Source organism: Hyaena hyaena, unplaced genomic scaffold (genome assembly GCF_003009895.1).
Source record: "Hyaena hyaena isolate Hyena2069 unplaced genomic scaffold, ASM300989v1 scaffold_724, whole genome shotgun sequence".
NCBI lineage: Eukaryota > Metazoa > Chordata > Mammalia > Carnivora > Hyaenidae > Hyaena > Hyaena hyaena.
Window position 1 is genome coordinate 600,433 of NW_024081354.1, and position 20,221 is coordinate 620,653.

General features: G+C 41.5%; 1 protein-coding gene across 16 annotated transcripts in view; it reads left to right on the plus strand.

Moving 5' to 3' along the window:
• Positions 1 to 12,290, plus strand: part of CFLAR (CASP8 and FADD like apoptosis regulator) — a 43,194-nt gene extending 30,904 nt beyond the window's left edge. For 15 of the 16 annotated variants that reach the window (XM_039217830.1, XM_039217838.1, XM_039217839.1 and 12 more), the window contains 2 exons: positions 9,603 to 10,113; positions 11,856 to 12,290. In XM_039217830.1, the coding sequence (XP_039073761.1) occupies positions 9,603 to 10,113; positions 11,856 to 11,994 (650 nt within the window). In that variant the 3' untranslated portion in view covers positions 11,995 to 12,290. The remainder of the gene's footprint in view (positions 1 to 9,602; positions 10,114 to 11,855) is intronic. The other variant, XM_039217844.1, reaches the window with a different exon arrangement.
• Positions 12,291 to 20,221: the final 7,931 nt, after the last annotated feature.

A 20,221-nucleotide genomic window follows, 5' to 3' on the forward strand; every position in this document is an offset into this window, starting at 1 on the left:
CAGGGAGACCTCCCTTACCCTCCCTCTCACCTCTCTTGACTTGTGGAGTCTTGAGTAATCCTTTTTGCTGAACTCGGCTTTGCTGGACAAAGCCAAAAGCTGAACCCACAGTTAGTGACCCCAATGTGATAAGCTAAACCCGCAACTGGTGACCTTGACGTGATTCCACAGTGGATGAAGGAAATTCGTGGAAGATCTCACAAGAGACTTTAGGGGCCAGTCCTGAAAGTGAGATACATCATTTCCATTCATGTTCCATTGGTCAAACTCACTCATGTGGCCCCGCTTAACTGCAGTGGATAAGGAACTCAGTCTGGCTGCAAGCCAGGAGGAAACTGGAAGGGGATTTGGGGCGCACATAGCACTGTCTCTGGCACAGGTATAATTGGTGAAAGTTGGTGAGCTTCAGTCTTGCTTTTTTATGCTGGATGATGTGGCAGGGAGGAGACTGTGAGCCCAGAGCGGGGTTTAAAATGGAAGGCTTGTTGGCTTCAGTGTTAACAGGTGCCCCATCGTTTCATATAGATCAACTATGAAGACTCTTCTGGGGAACATTAAAAATGTCACAAATGCAGGGCACCTGGGTGGCTCAGTCGGTTAAGTGTCTGACTTCAGCTCAGGTCATAATCTCGCAGTCTGTGGGTTTGAGCCCCGCATCGGGCTCTGTGCTGACAGCTCAGAGCCTGGAGCCTGCTTCAGATTCTGTGTCTCCCTCTCTCTCTGCCCCTCTCCCGCTCATGCTCTGTCTCTGTCTCTCAATAATAAATAAACACTAAAAACAATTTTTTTTTAATGTCATAAATGTGTGTTCACTTAGAAGCAGCATTTCACTTGGTTCTGGCACTCTGTATGTACTTTGGTTGTTGGCCTGAGTCTGTACTACTTGTGTGTTACTTGTTGTTCAATCTGAATTGATTCTCTTGCTCAATTGTTGTTGGATGTCTTACTCAAACTGAATCAATCACTGGTGATGCATCAAAGATCATAAGAAGAATCTCATTGTGAAACAGTGTGTTTAATTATTTACGTCTTCCTTAGTTGATCATTACAGACCCACAGTTTTCCTGCTTTTTGAAATTCTTAGAATGACTTAGATTTGACTAAAATTCTTAGATCTGCCTTTTAGGCTCACTTTAGATGTTACCATGGTGAGTTTTATGGGAAGAGACTCTAAGAGAAGGTGAAATCAGCAAATATTAGGCTGGATTTCCCAGAATTTTAAGATATGATCTCATTTTCTCATGTTCTATTTTTGGTTAGATGTGACAAATGTTGTCTCCTCAGCTATAGATAAGTGTTCTTTCCTTTTTAGCCATTAGTACCCATATAAGAATGAGAAAATATTTTCTCAATGAGTAACTTCCTGCTTTAAAAAAGTAATCATCTTCTACTTTCTATTATAGTCAGTTCTGTTTAATTCATTGGCAGAAAGTTCCCAGCTACATGATGTATGTTGTTGTATGAAGAGAATCATAAAGCTATGACCTGCTATGAATTTGTCACTAGAAGCCAGGGTCTGTTTGCTCCCCTTGCTGAGTTATGAGCCTCTTGTGTGTAGGGACTGAATGTATATTTATGTTTTCCTGCTGTATAGGAACATGGTCATGTATATTTATGTTTTCCTGCATTATAGGAACATGGTCAGAGTTGGGTCCTGGAATATGACCGCATGGGTTTGAATCATGGCTCTGCCATGTCCTAAATTGTGACCTTGGGCAATTTTCCTAGACTCTCCTTGCCTCAGTTTCTCTTCTGTAAAATGGTTTAATAACAAGACCTACATCTTGGGGAGGTTGGGAGAAATAAGTGAGTTTATGCTTGTCAAGAGCTTAGAGCAGTGCTTGGCACCCTTTAAGTATATACTGAATGCTAGCTAACCTTATTTTTTCATTTTGTTTGTTTAATTTTTGTTGCAAACTGCTAAGCTAGAACTTGCCATGGCTTTGTACATGGAATCTGAGTCCAGACAAATGAGGAAACAGAGAACTGGGGGTCTGACACCTGCACTGGGCTCAGGGAGGAGTGGGGCAGGTTCCCAGAGGCTGTGGTTAACTGGAATGGAGGGGAAATACCCAGGTGCGCAGACCACTCCCAGCAATTATCAGTATGAATGGGCTTGACAGAGAAAGAAAGTCTGAGTACAAAGTTTGGGGCCAGGAGGAGGGTCAGGGGTGGCAAGACCATAGGAGAGAAAGATGGAAGTGAGGATAGCATTGGAGGTGGCTCCTGGGACAGTATCTCTGGCCTGAGGCCTGTGCAGGTATTGGCCTAGGTGTGTTTGGACATTTGTTCCCTTGACTCAAGCTCTCCCTGCTTCTGCGGACAAAACAAATCACTGGTCTTGAGGCTGCTTATACAAGCCCCTGGTGGCCAGGCAGCCAGTTGATAGTTAAGAAACAAGACACTTTTACTTCCATTGTGTGATGCCTTTTATCAGCTGAAGGGTCCTCAATCTATTTATATGCCAGCACCAGCAGAGACTCAGAACAGTGAAGTGGAAGGCAGTCTCCTCTCTCACGCCCTGTCTCTAGGGCTGCAGCTCCTCATTTTCCTATTCTTTCCTGGCACTTGTTCACTGAGGCCTCCAGGCCTACAATACTGCTTTGGTTGACGGTAATCCTAATTCCATGTAGCAAACTTAATTTCTTCATCTCCTTCCTGACAGCGTGGGAGGGGGGTGCTTCATCTGGAGAGATTAGGTGGGGTTTCCTTTGTCCTGTGCCTACCTTAATCATTTGGTTAACATTGAGCATTTGGGAAAAGTGCAGGAGTCTGGGAATAGACATTATTGCCAATTGAAACCAGGGCTCTGAGAGAAACTAACAGTAATATTATAAGACTAACAGGGATGGTGATGATGAGAGTGTAAAATTTATTAAAAATCTGCTATGTGCCAGGTATTTGGCTAATTCTCACTCAATCTTCATAAATAATACTGTAAGATGGGTACTTTTATCCCCATTTTCAAGGTGAGCAAACAGAGCATAGTGAACTGCCTTCCTTGACTTCTCTAGTAACTGATAGAGCTGAGGTTTGAGAGCTTAACTCCAAAGCCACTGATTTTAGCTTCTTTGCTATAATGTGAGTTCCATGAGGATGGGAAGCTTGTCTATTTCTTTTGCTATGTGTCTGATACCTGGAACAATGTCTGGCACATAGGAGCTCAATAAATATTTGTTGGCTAGATGAATGAAGGAATAAGGTCTGCTAGTTTCTGTCTCTAAAACCATTCCTTTGTATCTGTAGAATTTAGCAGACTCTTTGTCCTGTCTTAAAAAAAAAAATCAGACTATTATCCAAAGAGAATGCAAGTCTTCCAGACATTTAAATGTTTATTTTTCCTTTATGCCATAATAGTTTATTGAGTACTTACTATGTGCAAAACACCATGCTTGGCCCTGTGTGAAGCAAAGGTGGAGTCTGGTGTCAGATCCACATTGTTTAACAAGGATAAGGTTATTTTTTGGTGGCTTGTCCTTGAGAAGAAACCTGATAGAGCTCAGTAATCTCTTCTTGAAGCAGACATAGAGGTTTAAGGATTTGGGCCAATTATCATAGGTTGGTAGAATTAAAAATTAAGCCCTTAGTGCTACATCAAGTTCATTAGTAACCTAGTAAAGCTAGGCCTGTGCTGGGCCCTGATTCTCAGTGCTCTGATGTAGCACTAGGATTCTGATCTTGTTAGAGACGGGGAGGGGAATGTCTCACAATGCAGATAGATGGATCTGAGCTTTGACTTAAAGCTTTGGCTGGGTTTTAGGCTCCTGAATGGAAGATGGTGTTTGCAGATTTTAAGAGGAAGGGTTTATTCCTCTGTCTTCTCCTTTGCTGTCTCTGAAAATCCTTATAAATCTTGTGTAAGTAAACTTCCTCTTCAAACAGAGCAACAGGGGTCATGAAAGCCAATAGTTAATAGTGGAAACACTTTGTAGGTGGTGTTGACTTGAGCTTGGCTCTCCTTGGGGTTGCCTGGCCCTCTTAACCCCTTTGCCCTCAGTGGAATGGGCGGCAACTCAGATCAGTAGCATTTTCCTGTACTGACAAATGTAGGAACATCTCAGCAAGGGGAATTGGAGTAGCCACTGTGTCCTATGCTTCTGAGCTGTGAAGGCAAGTGGTAAATGGCATCTGAGGTGGTAGGTGGAGGCTTTGCTCAGATGGAGCGGCCACCACATGCTGCCTGCTGGCTTGAGTGCCAAGGAAGTGGAGCTTCCCTTCCTTGCTCTCATGGGATTAATATATTATGAAAGATAGCTTCCTCCTAGAGGCAAAAGACCAGGAAGTCTGTGGTGGCATCCTTTTTCTTCTGGGCATTCTTGTCCTTTGAGTCTAAGCAGCCCTTCATTTGGAAAGCTAGTATCACAAATAAAATTTCCCTTTAAATCAGACAGACACAAATCTAGGATATAAATAAGAACTATAGGTCCGCAGTCCCTTATTGGAGACCTTTGTATTTCAGGATTTGGAAGTTCCAAGAGTTCAGAACGATGACAAGGTATAGACGCTGTAATTCATAGAACACTCCAGTGGGGTCTAAGGCAGTACCTTGTAATTGAATACATTAATATTTCTACAGTGAAATGAATGGATATTCACAGTAAGTGGAATAAAGACTATCAGTAGCCTCTCAGTTCAGGGAAGGTTTTGAATGAAAATGAATCAGGGAAAAGAACTTAAGGTTTTCAGAGTATATGGGTCTTTGGCATTGTGAATAAGGAGTTGCAAATACAGGGAAGAATAGAGTAGGAGGTACCACAAAAGCCTCTTTGATATGCAATAGACAGGCTTATTATTGATACTGTTTTCTGCTAAGAAAAGCTAGTCCAGAAGGAATTACTAGTAATCATTTGCACTTAAAAAGAAGACATTTAACAAGTAGTTTATAATTTTGAGTGAATATAGATTGTCCGGTGAAACCGCTTGATTGGTCTTTGCAAACAAATAAAAAGTCAGATTTATCCAAGGCTGCCTCCACCACTCACTTCCTCACTCACTCACTCACTCATTTTGTCTTTGTTCGTCATGATCCCCTACCTGGGGGACCTCCCATTTCACTTGTTCTTTAATTTAAATTGTACCTTCACCACATTCTCATCTTCAGGTGTCTCAGACTACACTGGTGGTCCCTTCTCTGATCCTGTGTTTTACCTAAAATCCCACTGTACTGTGTGACATGTCAACCATTGTTTTGCACATATTTATAAGCTTTGCTTCCCCAACTAGATTATAGGCTCCTTGAAGAACAGGTGCTTCATCTGTATTTCACAATGTCTTTCTGCCACATAGGAAGAGGAATTGTGTAAACCATGAGTTTTGGTGTTAAGAGAATTTGAGAAATGGTGAATAATTTGTTCCTCCTTTGGGGATTTGCATATTGGCCTTAAAGGCACTGAGCAGTCCTCCCATAAAGAAACTCAGGTCTTAACCAATGTCGCATTTTACATTTATATTTGATCTCAGAACTCCCCTTTTCACTAAGAATAGCCTGCCCAACTTATGTTCCATTTGTAATTAGAACTGGGCTTATTCAAGGTGCTCACTACATAATGGTAAATAGACCGATGAAGAAAGTGCTCCTTCTTTCTTAGTTATTCCATACATTTATTTAATGGATTTCTTTTCATAGGTTGTGTCAAGATTAATGTGAACTCATTTTATTTTATATATTTTTAAGATTTTGTCTTATTTTATTGTATATTTTTTTAAAGATTTTATTTTTAAGTAATCTCTATACCCCAGATGGGGTTTGAATTCATGATCCTGAGATTAAGAGTCCCATGTGCTACCATCTGAGCCAATCAGGCACCCCAATGTGAACTCATTTTTTTAAAAAATATTTTTATTTATTTCTAAGAGAGAGAGAGAGAGAGCGTGAGCAGGGGAGGGTCAGAGAGAGAGGGAGTCACAGACTCTGAAACAGGCTCCAGGCTCTGAGCTGGCAGTCAGCACAGAGCCCGACGCGGGGCTCGAACCCACGAACCGCGAGATCATGACCTAAGCGAAAGTCGGACGCGTAACCGACTAAGCCACCCAGGCGCCCCTGTGAACCCATTTTTGATGAAAACAAGTTCTAAATGAATGGGGTCATGACTTTTGACTGTTTTTCACTTTTTGGGAATTCATCTCAATAGCCCCCAAACCTGTGAGTGGTGCTGACCCCTAGCTTGTCCGCTCACCATTTTGGGGCATCGATTTCTCAAGAACAGTGTGTTACAAATATAGGGCTGGGTCAAGACTGGGGTTTCCTGGGTGGTGGAAGGAGAAGTGAGACTTCTGCAGTCACTAAGGTTTATTTCCCAAACCCAGCGCCCAAGTTTTTCTTCCCTTATTTGAGGGATGTGACAAGGCAGTTACTGTGAAAAATGGGACTAACCAAGTAGGGGAAGGAGCCAGGACTTAAACTCAGATCTTGTGATTCCAAGACTGGTTCCTCTTTCGCTCTTCCTTTGCAGCTGCTTGCTCACTGCTATGTGACCTCCACGGCTCTAGCCAGAGCCTACAGGGAGCTAAGAAAAAGGAAAGAGATCTAAGACATGGGACAGCCCTTGCCCTGTCCCTGACCCCTGCACACCAGCATGGAAAGAGAGACTATGGCTTTCTTTCAAGGACTTTGATAAGAAGGATATCTTTCCCGTGAAGGGCGGGTTTTGAGGGTAGTGAGTCAGTCTAAGTAAACAAGAGCTTTGAGTCTGGCGTTCCCCGGTTTGCTTCTGCCCCCTGGAGGAAGGAATACTCCATGACATGAGTCTTCAAAAGAAGAATTTGGAATAAAACAGTAGTGATGGACCTGGGTACCTAGTCTGGATTCTCTCATTGTTCAGTCTTGTGTTCCAGCCTGAGCACAGTACTGGGTATGGAAAGCTTGCCTACAGCTGCTGAGGTGAAGGCCAGTGGGGTAGTCTGGTGGACCTTTTCTACCACGCTGAGATCATGTGAGGATGAGTGAGCTATTTCATAGGTTATCAGCAACCTGTGTATCATGTACTTCATTTCCCTCATAACATTTATTTATCATCGGGCTTTAAGGAGATTAGCACCTCCCTTATATCTTTCCATTATTATGTGACATCTAGTTTTGGTGTGGTTTTTTTACCTTTACCTGTGGGCCGGACATAAAAGTACATAGCCTAACTATACCTTTAATTAGTGACTATTATGATTCCCTTCTCTTGACTTATCTGGTGAATTATTTATCAAATAATGTGTGCAAATAACCCCAAAATTTAGTGGCTTAAAACAACAATGTTAATTTATTTATATCTCTCACAATTTCTGTGGAGCAGGAGTTTAGGAGTAGCTTAGTTGGGCTTTTCCAGCCCAGAGTCTCTTGGTAGATGGTGGTCAGATTTCCGATGGGGTCATCCCAAAGCTTGACTGAGATTGGAGGATCCTCTCAGGTGGCTCCCTCATGTAGCTGGGAAGTTGGTGCAGCCCTTATTTCTTCATGGCTTCTCCACAGAACTGCTTGAGTGTTCTCATGACCGGGTAGTTGGCTTTCTCCAGAGTGAGCTGTTTAAAAGAGAGAAAGAGCCAGGTAGAGGCTGCATCCTTTTTATGATCCAGGTTTGGAAGTCATATAGTATCCCTTCTGCCACATTCATTAGAAATAAGTTAACAAGTGTCGCCCACATTCAAGGGGAGGGGAATTACACTTTTTAAGGAAAGAGTATCAAATAATTTGAGGACACATTTAAAACTGCCATTTCTAGTAGATGTGGGGCCACAATCAAACCTAGCTCTCCTGAGTGGAAAGTTCTACTAGACCCAATGTGAACATATCCAGGTACTTTCCACAGCCTGGGTGAATTAAACTCAGAGCATCCAAGCTAGCTCTTGTGTGTCTGGTGGCCAGTTATTCCAGCTTTTTGTTTACCCAAGGCTGTGTTTCTTTTCCTACCCTTCTCTCCCTATTTCCTGCTGAGAAGCCAGAAGAGAAATTGTAATAACTACTTTCACTTTTATAGTTTATTAGTGTTGGTAAAGTTTGCAGGGCAAGAAGGTTGAAACTACTGGTTGAAGCTGTGAGTCTCTGAATTTTTGTGACTATTCAGACTTCATATTGTTCCCATTTAATATAGAGAGTTGAGACTTTGTGGCAAACAGTTATGTGGTAATTTCAGGGGAATGACTTACATCCCCTTTCTGTGATGCCTACGCTGGTATAAGATGGGGCCTTTTTGTTCCTTGGTAGAAGTTTTATCTTTTAGATAGATAGATCTATCTATCTAGATACTTCTAGAAGTATACTTCTAATAAGAAGTTCTAATTACTGTTATGTTGTTTGGTTTGGGGTGAGTGCAGTTGTAGACTTCTGGAAGACCACACCCTAGGGAATGAAGAGAGGTGGGTACATAGTCATGAGGAATAGAAAGAAATCCAGAAATTTGGCTAAGAGTAAGGGTAACTATCTGAATTGAAAGATGCCTGTTTAGCTTAGGGCAAACAGTTTTTCTGCTCTGCAGATGAACTAAAAAGTGGAGGCATCTTTCAGACAAGGAACAGAAACTTAGTGGGTGGCTCAAAAGGATGTGGCATTTTTTTTAATGAGGAAGAGAAAGACATCTCTCTTTGCTGTTAGAAAAATATAACTAATAAGGAGACTGTATTTATTTCTCTGATACGGGCAAACTAAACAGATGGGGAAAAAATAGACTGGGGAAGATTTCCACAGTTCCAAGACTACAGAAACTTTGAAAAGATGGATAAAATATTCTTTTTTAAAAAAAGGGGGAATAGGAACTACTTTCTATTGAGCTTTATTTGTATTACCTCATTTAATCCTCATAGCATGCTCACAGGGTGGGTATCATCACTTCCATTTAAAGCTAAGGAGACCCACTTCTTTAAGGTCATGCTGCCCGTTGGTGTGGTAAGGTCAGTGTAAGAAGGCAGGCCTGTCTGACATAAAGTCTGACTTTTCCACTGACTTACACTGCTTCTGCAGGCAAGGGCAATCCAGGATTCCTGGAAACTGGGAGAAGGATCTGTGCGGGCACTGGAGGGAATCTTGGCCAAGGACGCCCACTGCTCAGTTGGAGGTTACACTGGGAAGCAGGTCTAAGAGGAACTGGGGAGTCTGGAAATGGTCACAACTCGGATGTAGTTGTGGGCCTCTGTATCAGCCCAGAGCCCACGGAGAGGAGGGAACTCATGCCCCGTGCCATCCTTTTTGCAGCCATTTGGGTCTAGATTTGAGTCTGTGCCATGCAAATGCCTCTATTCCTACATACTTGTGTGTTATTTTAAGAAAGAGCCTTTTGAAAAATCCCCACCTTTGTTTTGAAGAGAAAAGGTTTTGTTCTCCCCTTGGTTGCATCGGACTAGAAGTAGGCCCAGTCTGTGCCTGTGGCCAGATGTGGTAGTAGCTTTAGGCAGGGAATGTGGTATAATAGGGGACAGTGAGAATTGGGGGACATGAATGTCGCATGTTTCAGGTTGATTCTCTCCTGACCCATGCTCAGGTCCTTCACGACCTCAAAATACAACATAAGAGCAGAAACGGATAAGTAGTGGAGATCAGACTGTGCTTAGGACTGCTATCCAGTACCTCTTAAACTTTTCTAACCCTAGTGTTGTTTTCCATGTGTGTTTATTTTATCCAGAGTTTCTTCGGGACACTTTTACTTCCTTGGGCTATGAAGTCCAGTATTTTTTGTACCTGAAAATGGACAGTATAATTGATATTCTTCGCCGAGTTGCCTGCATGCCCCAACACCAAGACTACGACAGCTTTGTGTGTGTCCTGGTGAGCCGAGGTGGCTCCCACAGCGTGTTTGGCGTGGATCAGTCACAGCCAGGGTTCCCTTTGGATCAGATAAGGAAGATGTTCATGGGAGATGCATGCCCTTCTCTCTTAGGGAAGCCAAAGCTCTTTTTTATTCAGAACTATGTGGTGTCAGAGGGCCAGCTAGACAGCAGCAGCTTACTGGAGGTGGATGGGCCAGCAGTGAACAATGTGGAGTCCAAGGCCAGGCAGCCTGGGCCCTGCACCATCCACCGAGAAGCTGACTTCCTCTGGAGCCTGTGCATGGCGGATGTGTCCCTGTTGGAACGGTCTTCCAGCTCACCGTCGCTGTACCTGCAGTATCTTTCCCAGAAACTGGGGCAAGAAAGGTGAGCCATCTGGCCGTGGCCCATGCCCAGACCACTTGTTTGTTCTCTTGCTGCCAAGATGGAGACATGGAGATTACCACTGTGCCATATTTGATGCTCTTCTCTTCAGGGAGAAAAGGATTTTTCATTCCTTGCTGGGGTTGCCTTAGGAAGGATGCACATTTTATGAAAGCTTTGTGCCTCAGGAGGTCACTTGTTAGTCAGCTTGTAGTTTGGATATTGTTCTTCAAAATAAAGAAATTTTTAATTGTTTTTATAAATTACAAAAGCAGTACATAGTCCTTATTGAAAAAAACTCCATGAAATACAAATGCTGAAAACAGAATAAAATAAAGTTATAATTCTACTTATTAGAACCAATCTCTGTTAGCCAAGTCTTGGTGTATTGCCTTCCAGAGCTTTTTTTGACACCCACACAATCATATATAAATATGTTTTTTAAAACCAAAATGGAATCTGCCATTACTTTGTAACCTGCTTTTACTTGGTGTAACGGTATATCACATATAGTTTTACATGTCACTAGTCACATTTCTAAGCATCATTTTAAACTTAAAAAAATGTTTATTTATTTTTGAGACAGAGAGCATGAGCAGGGGAGGGGCAGAGACAGGGAGACACAGAATCTGAAGCAGGTTCCAGGCTCTGAGCTGTCAGGACAGAGCCTGACACGGGGCTCAAACTCACAAACTGTGAGATCATGACCTGAGCCGAAGTCAGACACTTAACTGACTGAGTCACCCAGATGCCCCTCTAAGCATCATTTTATTGTCTGTGGAACCATCCACAATAGGATTCTGGCATAAGTTACTTGACCAGTTTTCAGTCATTGGAAGGTGTTTTGCTTTCATAAAAGGAAAGTGTTCAATATCTTTGTAGCTCAGTATTTGTGCTTATTTTTACTGTTTTCTTGAGGAAAATACCCAGGAGAAGAATTACTGTGTTCAGCAACATGCATTTTTAAAGGCTTGGATGCATTTTATCAGATTATCCTCTCAGACGGTAATACCTGCTTTGCATGAAATCGCCAGTGTCCCCAAACTCTGTCCGATACTGCATGTTTTTTTATTTCCCCTTTTTGACAGTTTGATAAGTGAAAAATGGTACCTGACTCTTCAAGTTTACGAGTCTTCATTTACAGACATTTCTGACGTTTATTGGCAAGAATACTTTTCTAAGAGAAACTTTGGTGATCTGGTTTTCATTTAAGCTGAATGCAGCCACACTGTACTTCCCTGTAAGATTAACAATCCTTTTTCAGCTGTTCCCCCCTTACAGTTTAGAATGATGTTTCTGAGCCATGTGTGAAATGCATTCTGTTGTGTCTCTGGAGACCCCAGGAATACATATTATCACCTGTGACTCCCCAGCCCCCTCAGGAGTGGCTCAGCAGCAAGGAGTGGGCTGTAGTAGGGATGACTCAGCCTTCCAAGGTAGACATTTCATGGACCAGCAGTATTCATGGTCTTTTACATCTGTTCTGGATTTGCATAGATGATCCAGCTGGGTTATCATCTGACTGAAGTGTCCCCAGAATATGACTCATTTGCCTCTGGGTGAGGGTCATTGGGCCAGAGTGTTGCAGGCTGGTCTGGCTCACTCACTAAGTAGCTTGTAGAGCGTTTAGAAAGGAACAATTTCAAAGCACCTTCACATCTGTTGCCTCATTTCACCCAAATGACGGTCTGTCTCCTCTTTGATATTTGCATGGCATCAATTTTTGCCTTTCTCTTTCCCTCCAGAAGACGCCCAGTCTTGGAACTCCACATTGAACTCAACAGCAGTGTGTATGATTGGAACAGCAGAGTGTCTGCTAAGGAGAGGTACTACGTCTGGCTGCAGCACACTCTGAGAAAGAAACTCATCCTCTCTTGCACATGAAAAGCCAAAAGACTTTCTTAGGTCTGCAATCTCCATCACTAGCCCCAAGTAGTTTTCAAGCAAATATTACCCATCACGTGGGTAAGATGGGGTCCTGTTATGGGCTGAAATGAACCTCTGTGAGGAATGTTACCAGGAAGGTGTGTTTGAACTAAAGCTTCTGGGTTGACAGCTTTGGCCTCTGTGGCTGAAAGCTTGCAAAACAGTGCTGGGAAGGAAATGGCTTTGAAACTTTATTATTATTTTTTTAATGTTTATTTATATTTGAGAGAGAGAGAGAGAGACAGTATGTGAGCAGGAGAAGGGTAGAGAGACAGAGACAGAATCTAAAGCAGGCTCTAGACTCGGAGCTGTCAGCATAGAGCCTGATGCAGGGCTCGAACTCGCACACCAGGAGATCATGACCTTAGATGAAGTTGAACACTTAACCAACTGAGCCACCCAGGTACTCTGGCTTTGAACTTTAAAAAGCAAGTACTCATGATTATGTTACCTTCCATTGTGCAGTCAAGTAAACCAGAGCCATGGATATAAGGTTGCAGTCACACAGTCAATTAGCCTGTGTGTATCCATGCTCCGAGAATAAAAGTAAAATAAAAAACCAAAATAATGAGGGATGCCTGGGTAGCTCAATTGATTGAACATCTAACTCTTGATTTTGGCCCAGGTCATGATCCCAGGGTTGTGGGATCAAGTCCTGCATCGTATGCTAAGTGTGGAGCCTGCTTAAGATTCTCTCTTTCTGACAGGCACCTTTGTGGCTCAGTCGGTTAAGTGTCTGACTTAGGTCACTGGTCTCACCATTCATGGGTTCAAGCCCTGTGTCGGGCTCTGTGCTGACATCTCAGAGCCTGGAGCCTGCTTCAGATTCTGTGTCTCCCTCTCTCTCTACCCCTCCCGAGTTCATGCTTTATCTCTCAAAAGTGAGTAAACATTTAAAAAAAAAAAAAAAGATTCTCTCTTTCTGAGTATCCAATGGAAAAAAGACAGACTCTTTAGCAAATGGTGCTGGGAGAACTGGACAGCAACATGCAGAATGAAACCGAATCACTTTCTTACACCATACACAAAAATAAATTCAAAATAAATGAAAGACCTAAATGTGAGACAGGAAACCATCAAAATCCTAGAGGAGAAAACAACCAACAACATCTTTGACCTCGGCCCCAGCAACTTTTTACATGACATGTCTCTGAAGGCAAGAGAAACAAAAGCAAAAGTGAACTATTGGGACCCCATCAAGATAAAAATCTAAAAGGCCAGTGGAATGGGAAAAGATATTTGCAAATGACATATCAGATAAAAGGGAAGTATCCAAAATATAAAAAGAACTTAAACTCAACACCCAAAAAACAAAAAATCCAGTGAAGAAATGGGCAGAAGACATGAAGAGACGTTTTTCTAAAGAAGACATCCAGATGGCACATGAAAATATGCTCAATATCACTTATCATCAGGGAAATACAAATCAAAACTATATTGAGATACCACCTCACATGGGTCAGAGTGGCTAAAAATAGCACCTCGGGCAACAACAGATGTTGGCGAGGATGTGGAGAAAGGGGGAAATCTCCTGCATGGTTGGTGGGAATGCAAACTGATGCAGCCACTCGGGAAAACAGTGTGGAGGTTCCTCAAAAAATTAAGAATAGCTTACCCTGTGACCCAACAATAGTACTACTAGGAATTTATCCAAAGGATATGGGAGTGATGGTTCATATGGCCAAATGTACCCCAATGTTTGTAGCAGTGCTTTCAAAAATAGCCAACTTATGAAAAGAGCCCAAATGTCTATCGACTGATGAATGGATAAAGAAGATATGGTCATATAAATATATATTTAATGGATTTAATTATATATATATATATATAATGGAATTGTCTACAATGCAATACTACTTGGTGATGAAAAAGAATGAAATCTTCCATTTGCAGCAGCATGGATGAAACTGGAGGGTATTATGCTAAGTGAAATAAGTCAGTCAGAGAAAGTCAGGTGTATGATTTCACTCATATGTGGAATTTGCGAAACTTTACAGAAGACCATAGGGGAAGGGAAGGAAAAATAAGTTCTGAACAGAGAGAGAGGCAAACAATAAAAGACTCTTCAATACAGAAAACAAACTGAAGGTTGATGGGGGTAGGAGGTTGAGGGGGCAGGGAAAATGGGAGATGGATACTGAGGACGGAACTTGTTGGGAAGAGCACTCCAGGTTGTATGTAAGAGATGAGTCACAGGAATCTACTCTTGAAAACATTGTATGTTAGCTAACTTGACAATCAATTATTAAAATAAAAAACTAAAATAAAATAATTCTCCAAAAAACAGATTCTTTCTCTCCCTCTATCCCTCTCCCCTGCTTATGTACTCTCTCTCTGTGAAACAAAAACAGAAACAATGAAACATAACAAACACTTATAATCTTACCTACCACATACAACCACAGTTAACTTGCAAATTTTTTTCTGTGTACAAGATCTGGATGTTAAGTCAGAGTGGCTGTCTTACTCTGTTCAGGCTACTATGACAAAGTACTAGAGACTAGATGGCTTAAAGAATACTTATTTCTCACAGTTCTAGAGACTAGGGAGTCCAAGATCAAGGTGCTGACACATCTGGTGTCTGGTGAGGACCTGCCTCTGGGTCTGCTAAATGGCCATCTTCTCATGGTGCCCTCACATGGCAAACAGCAGAGACAAGAAGCAGACTGTCTTGTGATAGCTCTACCTTTATGACCTAATCACCCCAAACACCCTGCCTGCTAATATCATCACACTGAGGGGTAGAGTTTCAACCTATGAATATGGTGAGGTACACAAACATTCAGACCGTAATAGTGGCTTTATAATTTGAGATTTCCTTGTCTGTCTAGATCCCAAGTGACATTTTACAGCAAATACCTTTCTTTCTCAGATTAATGACGTGACCTAAAAAGAGATCATTATGTAAAATATAATTTAAGGGGTGCCTAAGTGGCTCAGTTGGTTAAGCATTCGACCGGCTCAGGTCATGATCTTGCAGGTTCGTGAGTTTGAGCCCTTCCTTGGGCTCTTTGCTGATAGCTTGTAGCTTGGAGTCTCCTTCAGATTCGGTGTCTTCCCTTCTCTCTGTCCTTCCCCCACACACTCTCTCTTTCTCAAAAATGAATAAACAGTAAAAAATTTTTAAATTTTAAAGTTATTTATTTAAAAATTTTTTAAAGTTTATTTATTTATTTTGAGAGAGACAGAGAGGGCAAAATCTGGGAAAGGGCAGAGAGAGAGGGAGACAAAGAGAATCCCAAGCAGGTTCCACACCGTCAACAAAGAAAATCCCAAGCAGGTTCCGCACTGTCAATGAGGGAGCCCACACGAGGCTTGAACTCATGAAATGTGAGATCATGACCTGAGCTGAAGTCAAGAGTCAGACCCTTAACCGACTGAAGCCATTCAGACACCCCTCATTTAAAATTTTAAAAAATATATATTTATTTTAATATTTTTTTACTTGGTTTTAAATGGTGTGTATCTCTTATGTGTATGTTTGTGTGTGTTTTGCTGTGACCAGTCAGCAAGACTGAAAAGGATGAAAGGAGTATTCAGACCGTTCATAAGCAGTTATTTCTGCTTTTTGTTTTAATGAGTGCAGAACGCCTGAGGATACCTTTGCATGTAACATTGTTGAGAGGCATCTGCAAGAATAATGTACATCTCCGTCCTCATGAACCAGAACCTTGTGTTAATTAACAGAAAGAACCTACGAGGCATCTTAATGACCTGGCAGCTTTGGCATCCTTTTCTGTTCCATCCAGACCAGGTGATAAGCGTTTCCCACTTATTCTGCTTCTTATCATATGCTGGAAGAGCACACATTTTTTACTTTTATTTCCTCCTTACTTTTGAGATGGGATCATCCCAAGTAACTTACCTCAAAATACTATGTATAGTCTACGATTCAGGACTTGAAGTTTAAGACTTAGTGTGCCATTCAGGTTGTTTTACCTGAGTCTGTCATCCAATTGGATTAGCTGTTTTTAGAGTTAGACTTTATTCATCATTATTTGAGATCTACAAATGGTTGGTTTTGACTTTGGCCAGCAGATATGTTGTGATTTTTTTGTAACCTCGTTTCTTCTATGTATTCTTTTTTTTTTTTTAACAAATAGTTTATTGTCAAGTTGGTATACATATAACACCCAGTGCTCATCCCCATAAGTGCGCTCCTCCATGCCCATCTCCCCCCTCCCCCCACACCCATCAGTCCTCAGTTTGTTCTCAGTATTCAAGAGCCTCTCATGGTTTGCCTCTCCTCCCTCTCCTCCACTATTTCTCCCCTTTTTCATCCCCATTGTCCTCCGTTAAGTTCCTCCTAATCCTCCTATACGTGCAAACATAAGGTATTTGTTCTACAATGCTTGACTTATTTCGTTCAGCATAACACCCTCAAGGTCCATCCACGTTGCTACACATGGCCAGATTTCATTCTTTCTCATTGCCATGTAGTATTCCATCGTATAGATAAACCACATCTTCTTGATCCATTCATCCGTTGATGAGCACTTAGGCCTTTCCATGTTTTGGCTATTGTTGAGAGTGCTGCTATGAACATTGGGGTACATGTGCCCCTATGTATCAGCATTCCTATATCCTTTGGGTAAATTCCTAGCAGTGCTGTTGCTGGGTCATAGGGGAGTTCTCTTATTAATTTTTTGAGGAACCTCCACACTGTTTTCCAGAGGGGCTGTACCAGTTTACATTCCCACCAACAGTGTAGGAGGGTGCCCATTTCTCCACATCCTCGCCAGCATCTAGAGTTCTCTGATTTGCTCATTTTAGCCACTTTGACTGGCATGAGGTGGTATCTCAGTGTGGTTTTGATTTGTATTTCCCTGATGAGGAGGGATGCTGAGCATCGTTTCATGGGTCTGTTGGTCATCTGGATGTCCTCTTTGGAGAAGTGTCTGTTCATATCTTCTGCCCATTTCTTTACTGGGTTGTTTGTTTTTCGGGTATGGAGTTTGATGAGTTCCTTATAGATTTTGGATATTAACCCTTTATCTAATATGTCATTTGCAACTATCTTTTCCCATTCCATTGGTTGTCTGTTAGTTTTATGGATTGTTTCCTTTGCCACGCAGAAGCTTTTCATCTTGATGAGGTCCCTATAGTTAATTTTTGCTCTTGATTCCCTTGCTTTGGGGATGTGTCAAGTAAGAAGTTGCTACAGTGGAGGTCAAGGAGGTTGTTTCCTGCTTTCTCCTCTAGGGTTTTGATGGTCTCCTGGTTCAGGTCCTTTATACATTTTGAGTTTATTTGTGTGTATGGTGTGAGAAAATGATCTAGTTTCATTCTTCTGCATGTTACAGATCTCTTGTATCCTTGGTTAGGTTTATTCCTAGGTATTTTGTGGTTTTTTGTGCAATTGTGAATGGGATCAGTTTCTTGATTTCTCTTTCTGTTGCTTCATTATTGGTGTATAAAAATGCAACCGATTTCTGTACATTGATTTTGTACCCTGCGACTTTGCTGAATTCATGGATCAGTTCTAGTAGGCTTATGGTGGAGTCTGTCAGGTTTTCTATGTAGAGTATCATGTCGTCTGCGAAAAGTGAAAGTTTGACTTCTTCTTTGCCAATTCTGATGCCTTTGATTTCCTTTTGTTGTCTGATGGCTGATGCTAGGACTTCCAGCACTATGTTAAACAATAGTGGTGAGAGTGGACTTCCATGTCGTGTTCCTGATCTCAGGGAGAAAGCTCTCAGTTTTTCCCCGTTGAGGATGATGTTAGCTGAGGGCTTCTCATAGATGGCTTTTATGATGTTTAAGTAAGTTCCTTCTATCCTGACTTTCTCTAGAGTCTTTATTAGGAAGGGATGCTGCATTTTGTCAAATGCTTTTTTCTGCATCTATCAAGAGGATCCTATGGTTTTTATCTTTTCTTTTGCTGATGTGATGTATCACATTGATTTGCGAATATTGAACCAGCCCTGTAACCCAGGAATGAATCCCACTAGATCTTGGTGGATAATTCTTTTTATGTGTTGTTGGATTCGACTTGCAAGTATCTTGTTGAGGATTTTTGCATCTGTATTCATCAAGGATATTGGCCTGTAGTTCTCTTTTTTGGCTGGCTCTCTGTCTGGCTTGGGAATCAGAGTGATACTGGTTTCATAAAATGAGTCCGGGAGTTTTCCTTCGATTTCTATTTTTTGAAATAGCTTGAGAAGAATTGATATTAATTCTGTTTTAAACATCTGGTAGAATTCCCCAGAGAAGACTTCAGGTCCAGAGCTCTTATTTGTTGGGGGATTTTTTTTTTTTAATTTTTATTTATTTCTCAGAGAGAGAGACAGCGTGAGCAGGGGAGGGTCAGAGAGAGAGGGAGTCACAGACTGAAACAGGCTCCAGGCTCTGAGCTGGCAGTCAGCACAGAGCCCGATGCGAGGCTCGAACCCACGAACCGCGAGATCATGACCTAAGCGAAAGTCGGACGCTTAACCGACTAAGCCACCCAGGCGTCCCTGTTGGGGGATTTTTGATAACTGATTCGATTTCTTCACTAGTTTTGTGTCTGTTCAGATTTTCTATCTTTCCCGTGTGAATTTTGGTAGTGAGAGTGTGTTTAGGAATTTGTTCATTTCTTCTAAGGTGTCCAGTTTGTTGGCATATAATTGTTCATAGTATTCCCTGATAATTGCTTGTATTCTGAGGGGTTGGTTGTAATAAGTCCATTTTCATTCATGATTTTATCTGTTTTCTTTTTGTGAAGCCTGGCTAGAGGTTTGTCAATTTTGTTTATTTTTTCAAAAAACCAACTCTAGGTTTCATTGATCTGTTCAATTGTTTCTGATTTTTACTATTTCTCTTCTTCTACTGGGTTTGGGGTGCTCTTGTTGCCCTGCCTCTAGTTCCTTTAGGCGAGCTGTTAGATTTTGGATTTGTGCTTTTTCTAATTTCTTGTAATAGGCCTGGACTGCAGTGTACTTTCCTCTTAGGACTACCTTTGCCGCGTCCCATAGATTTTGGATTGTTGTGTTTTCATTTTCATTTGTTTCCATATATTTTTAAATTTCTTCTCTAATTGCCTGATTGGCCCATTCATTCTTTAGTAGGGTGTTCTTTAACTTCTATGTTTTTGGAGGTTTTCCAGATTTCTTCCTGTGATTGATTTCAAGTTTCAAAGCATTATGATTTGACAGTGTGCATGGTATGATCTCAATTCTTTTATATTTATTGAGGGCTGCTTTATGTCCCAGTATGTGATCTATCTTGGAGAATGTGCCATGCGCACTTGAGAAGAAAGTGAATTCCCTGGCCTCAGGATGTAGAGTTCTAAATATATCTGTCAGATCCATCTGGTCCAATGTTTCAAGTCCATTGTTTCTTTAGTGATTTTCCGTCTGGTTGACCTATCCATTGCTGTAAGCGGAGTATTAAAGTCCCCTGCTATTAGCACATTCTTATCTATAAGATTGTTTCTGTTTGTGATTAATTGTTTTAAATATTTAGGTGCTCCCATATTCGGTGCATAGACATTTAGGATTGTTAGTTCTTCCTGATGGATAGACCCTGTAAATATTATATAATGCCTTTCTTCATCTCTTGTTATTGTCTTTAATTTAAAGTCCAGTTTGTCTGATATAAGTATAGCTGCTCCGACTTTCTTTTGATTTCCAGTAGCATGATATATATTTCTCCATCCCCTTACTTTTAATTAATAAGGTATCTTCCAGTCTAAAATGAGTTTCTTATAGACAGCAAATAGATGGATTTTGTTTTTTTATCCATTCTGCTACCCTATGTCTTTTGATTGGAGCATTCAGCCCATTTACATTCAGTGTTATTGTTGAAATATGTGGGTTTAGAGTCTTTGTGTCCTTTGTGGGGTTTATGCCTGTGGTGGTGTCTCTCGTATCTTGCGTTCCTTGCAACACTTCCCTCAGAGCGTCCCCCTCAGCATTTCTTGTAGGGCTGGCTTAGTGGTGACAAATTCTTTCAATTTCTGTTTATTTGGAAAGACTTTTATATCTCCTTCTATTTTGAATGACAGGCTTGCTGGATAGAGGATTCTTGGCTGCAAATTTTTTCTGATCATCACATTGAAGATTTCCTGCCATTCCTTTCTGGCCTGCCAAGTTTCAGGAGATAGGTCTGTCACCACTCTGATAGGTTTCCCTTTGGATGTTAGGGCCCTTTTCTCCCTAGCTGCTTTCAAAATTCTCTCTTTGTCCTTATATTTTGCCATTTT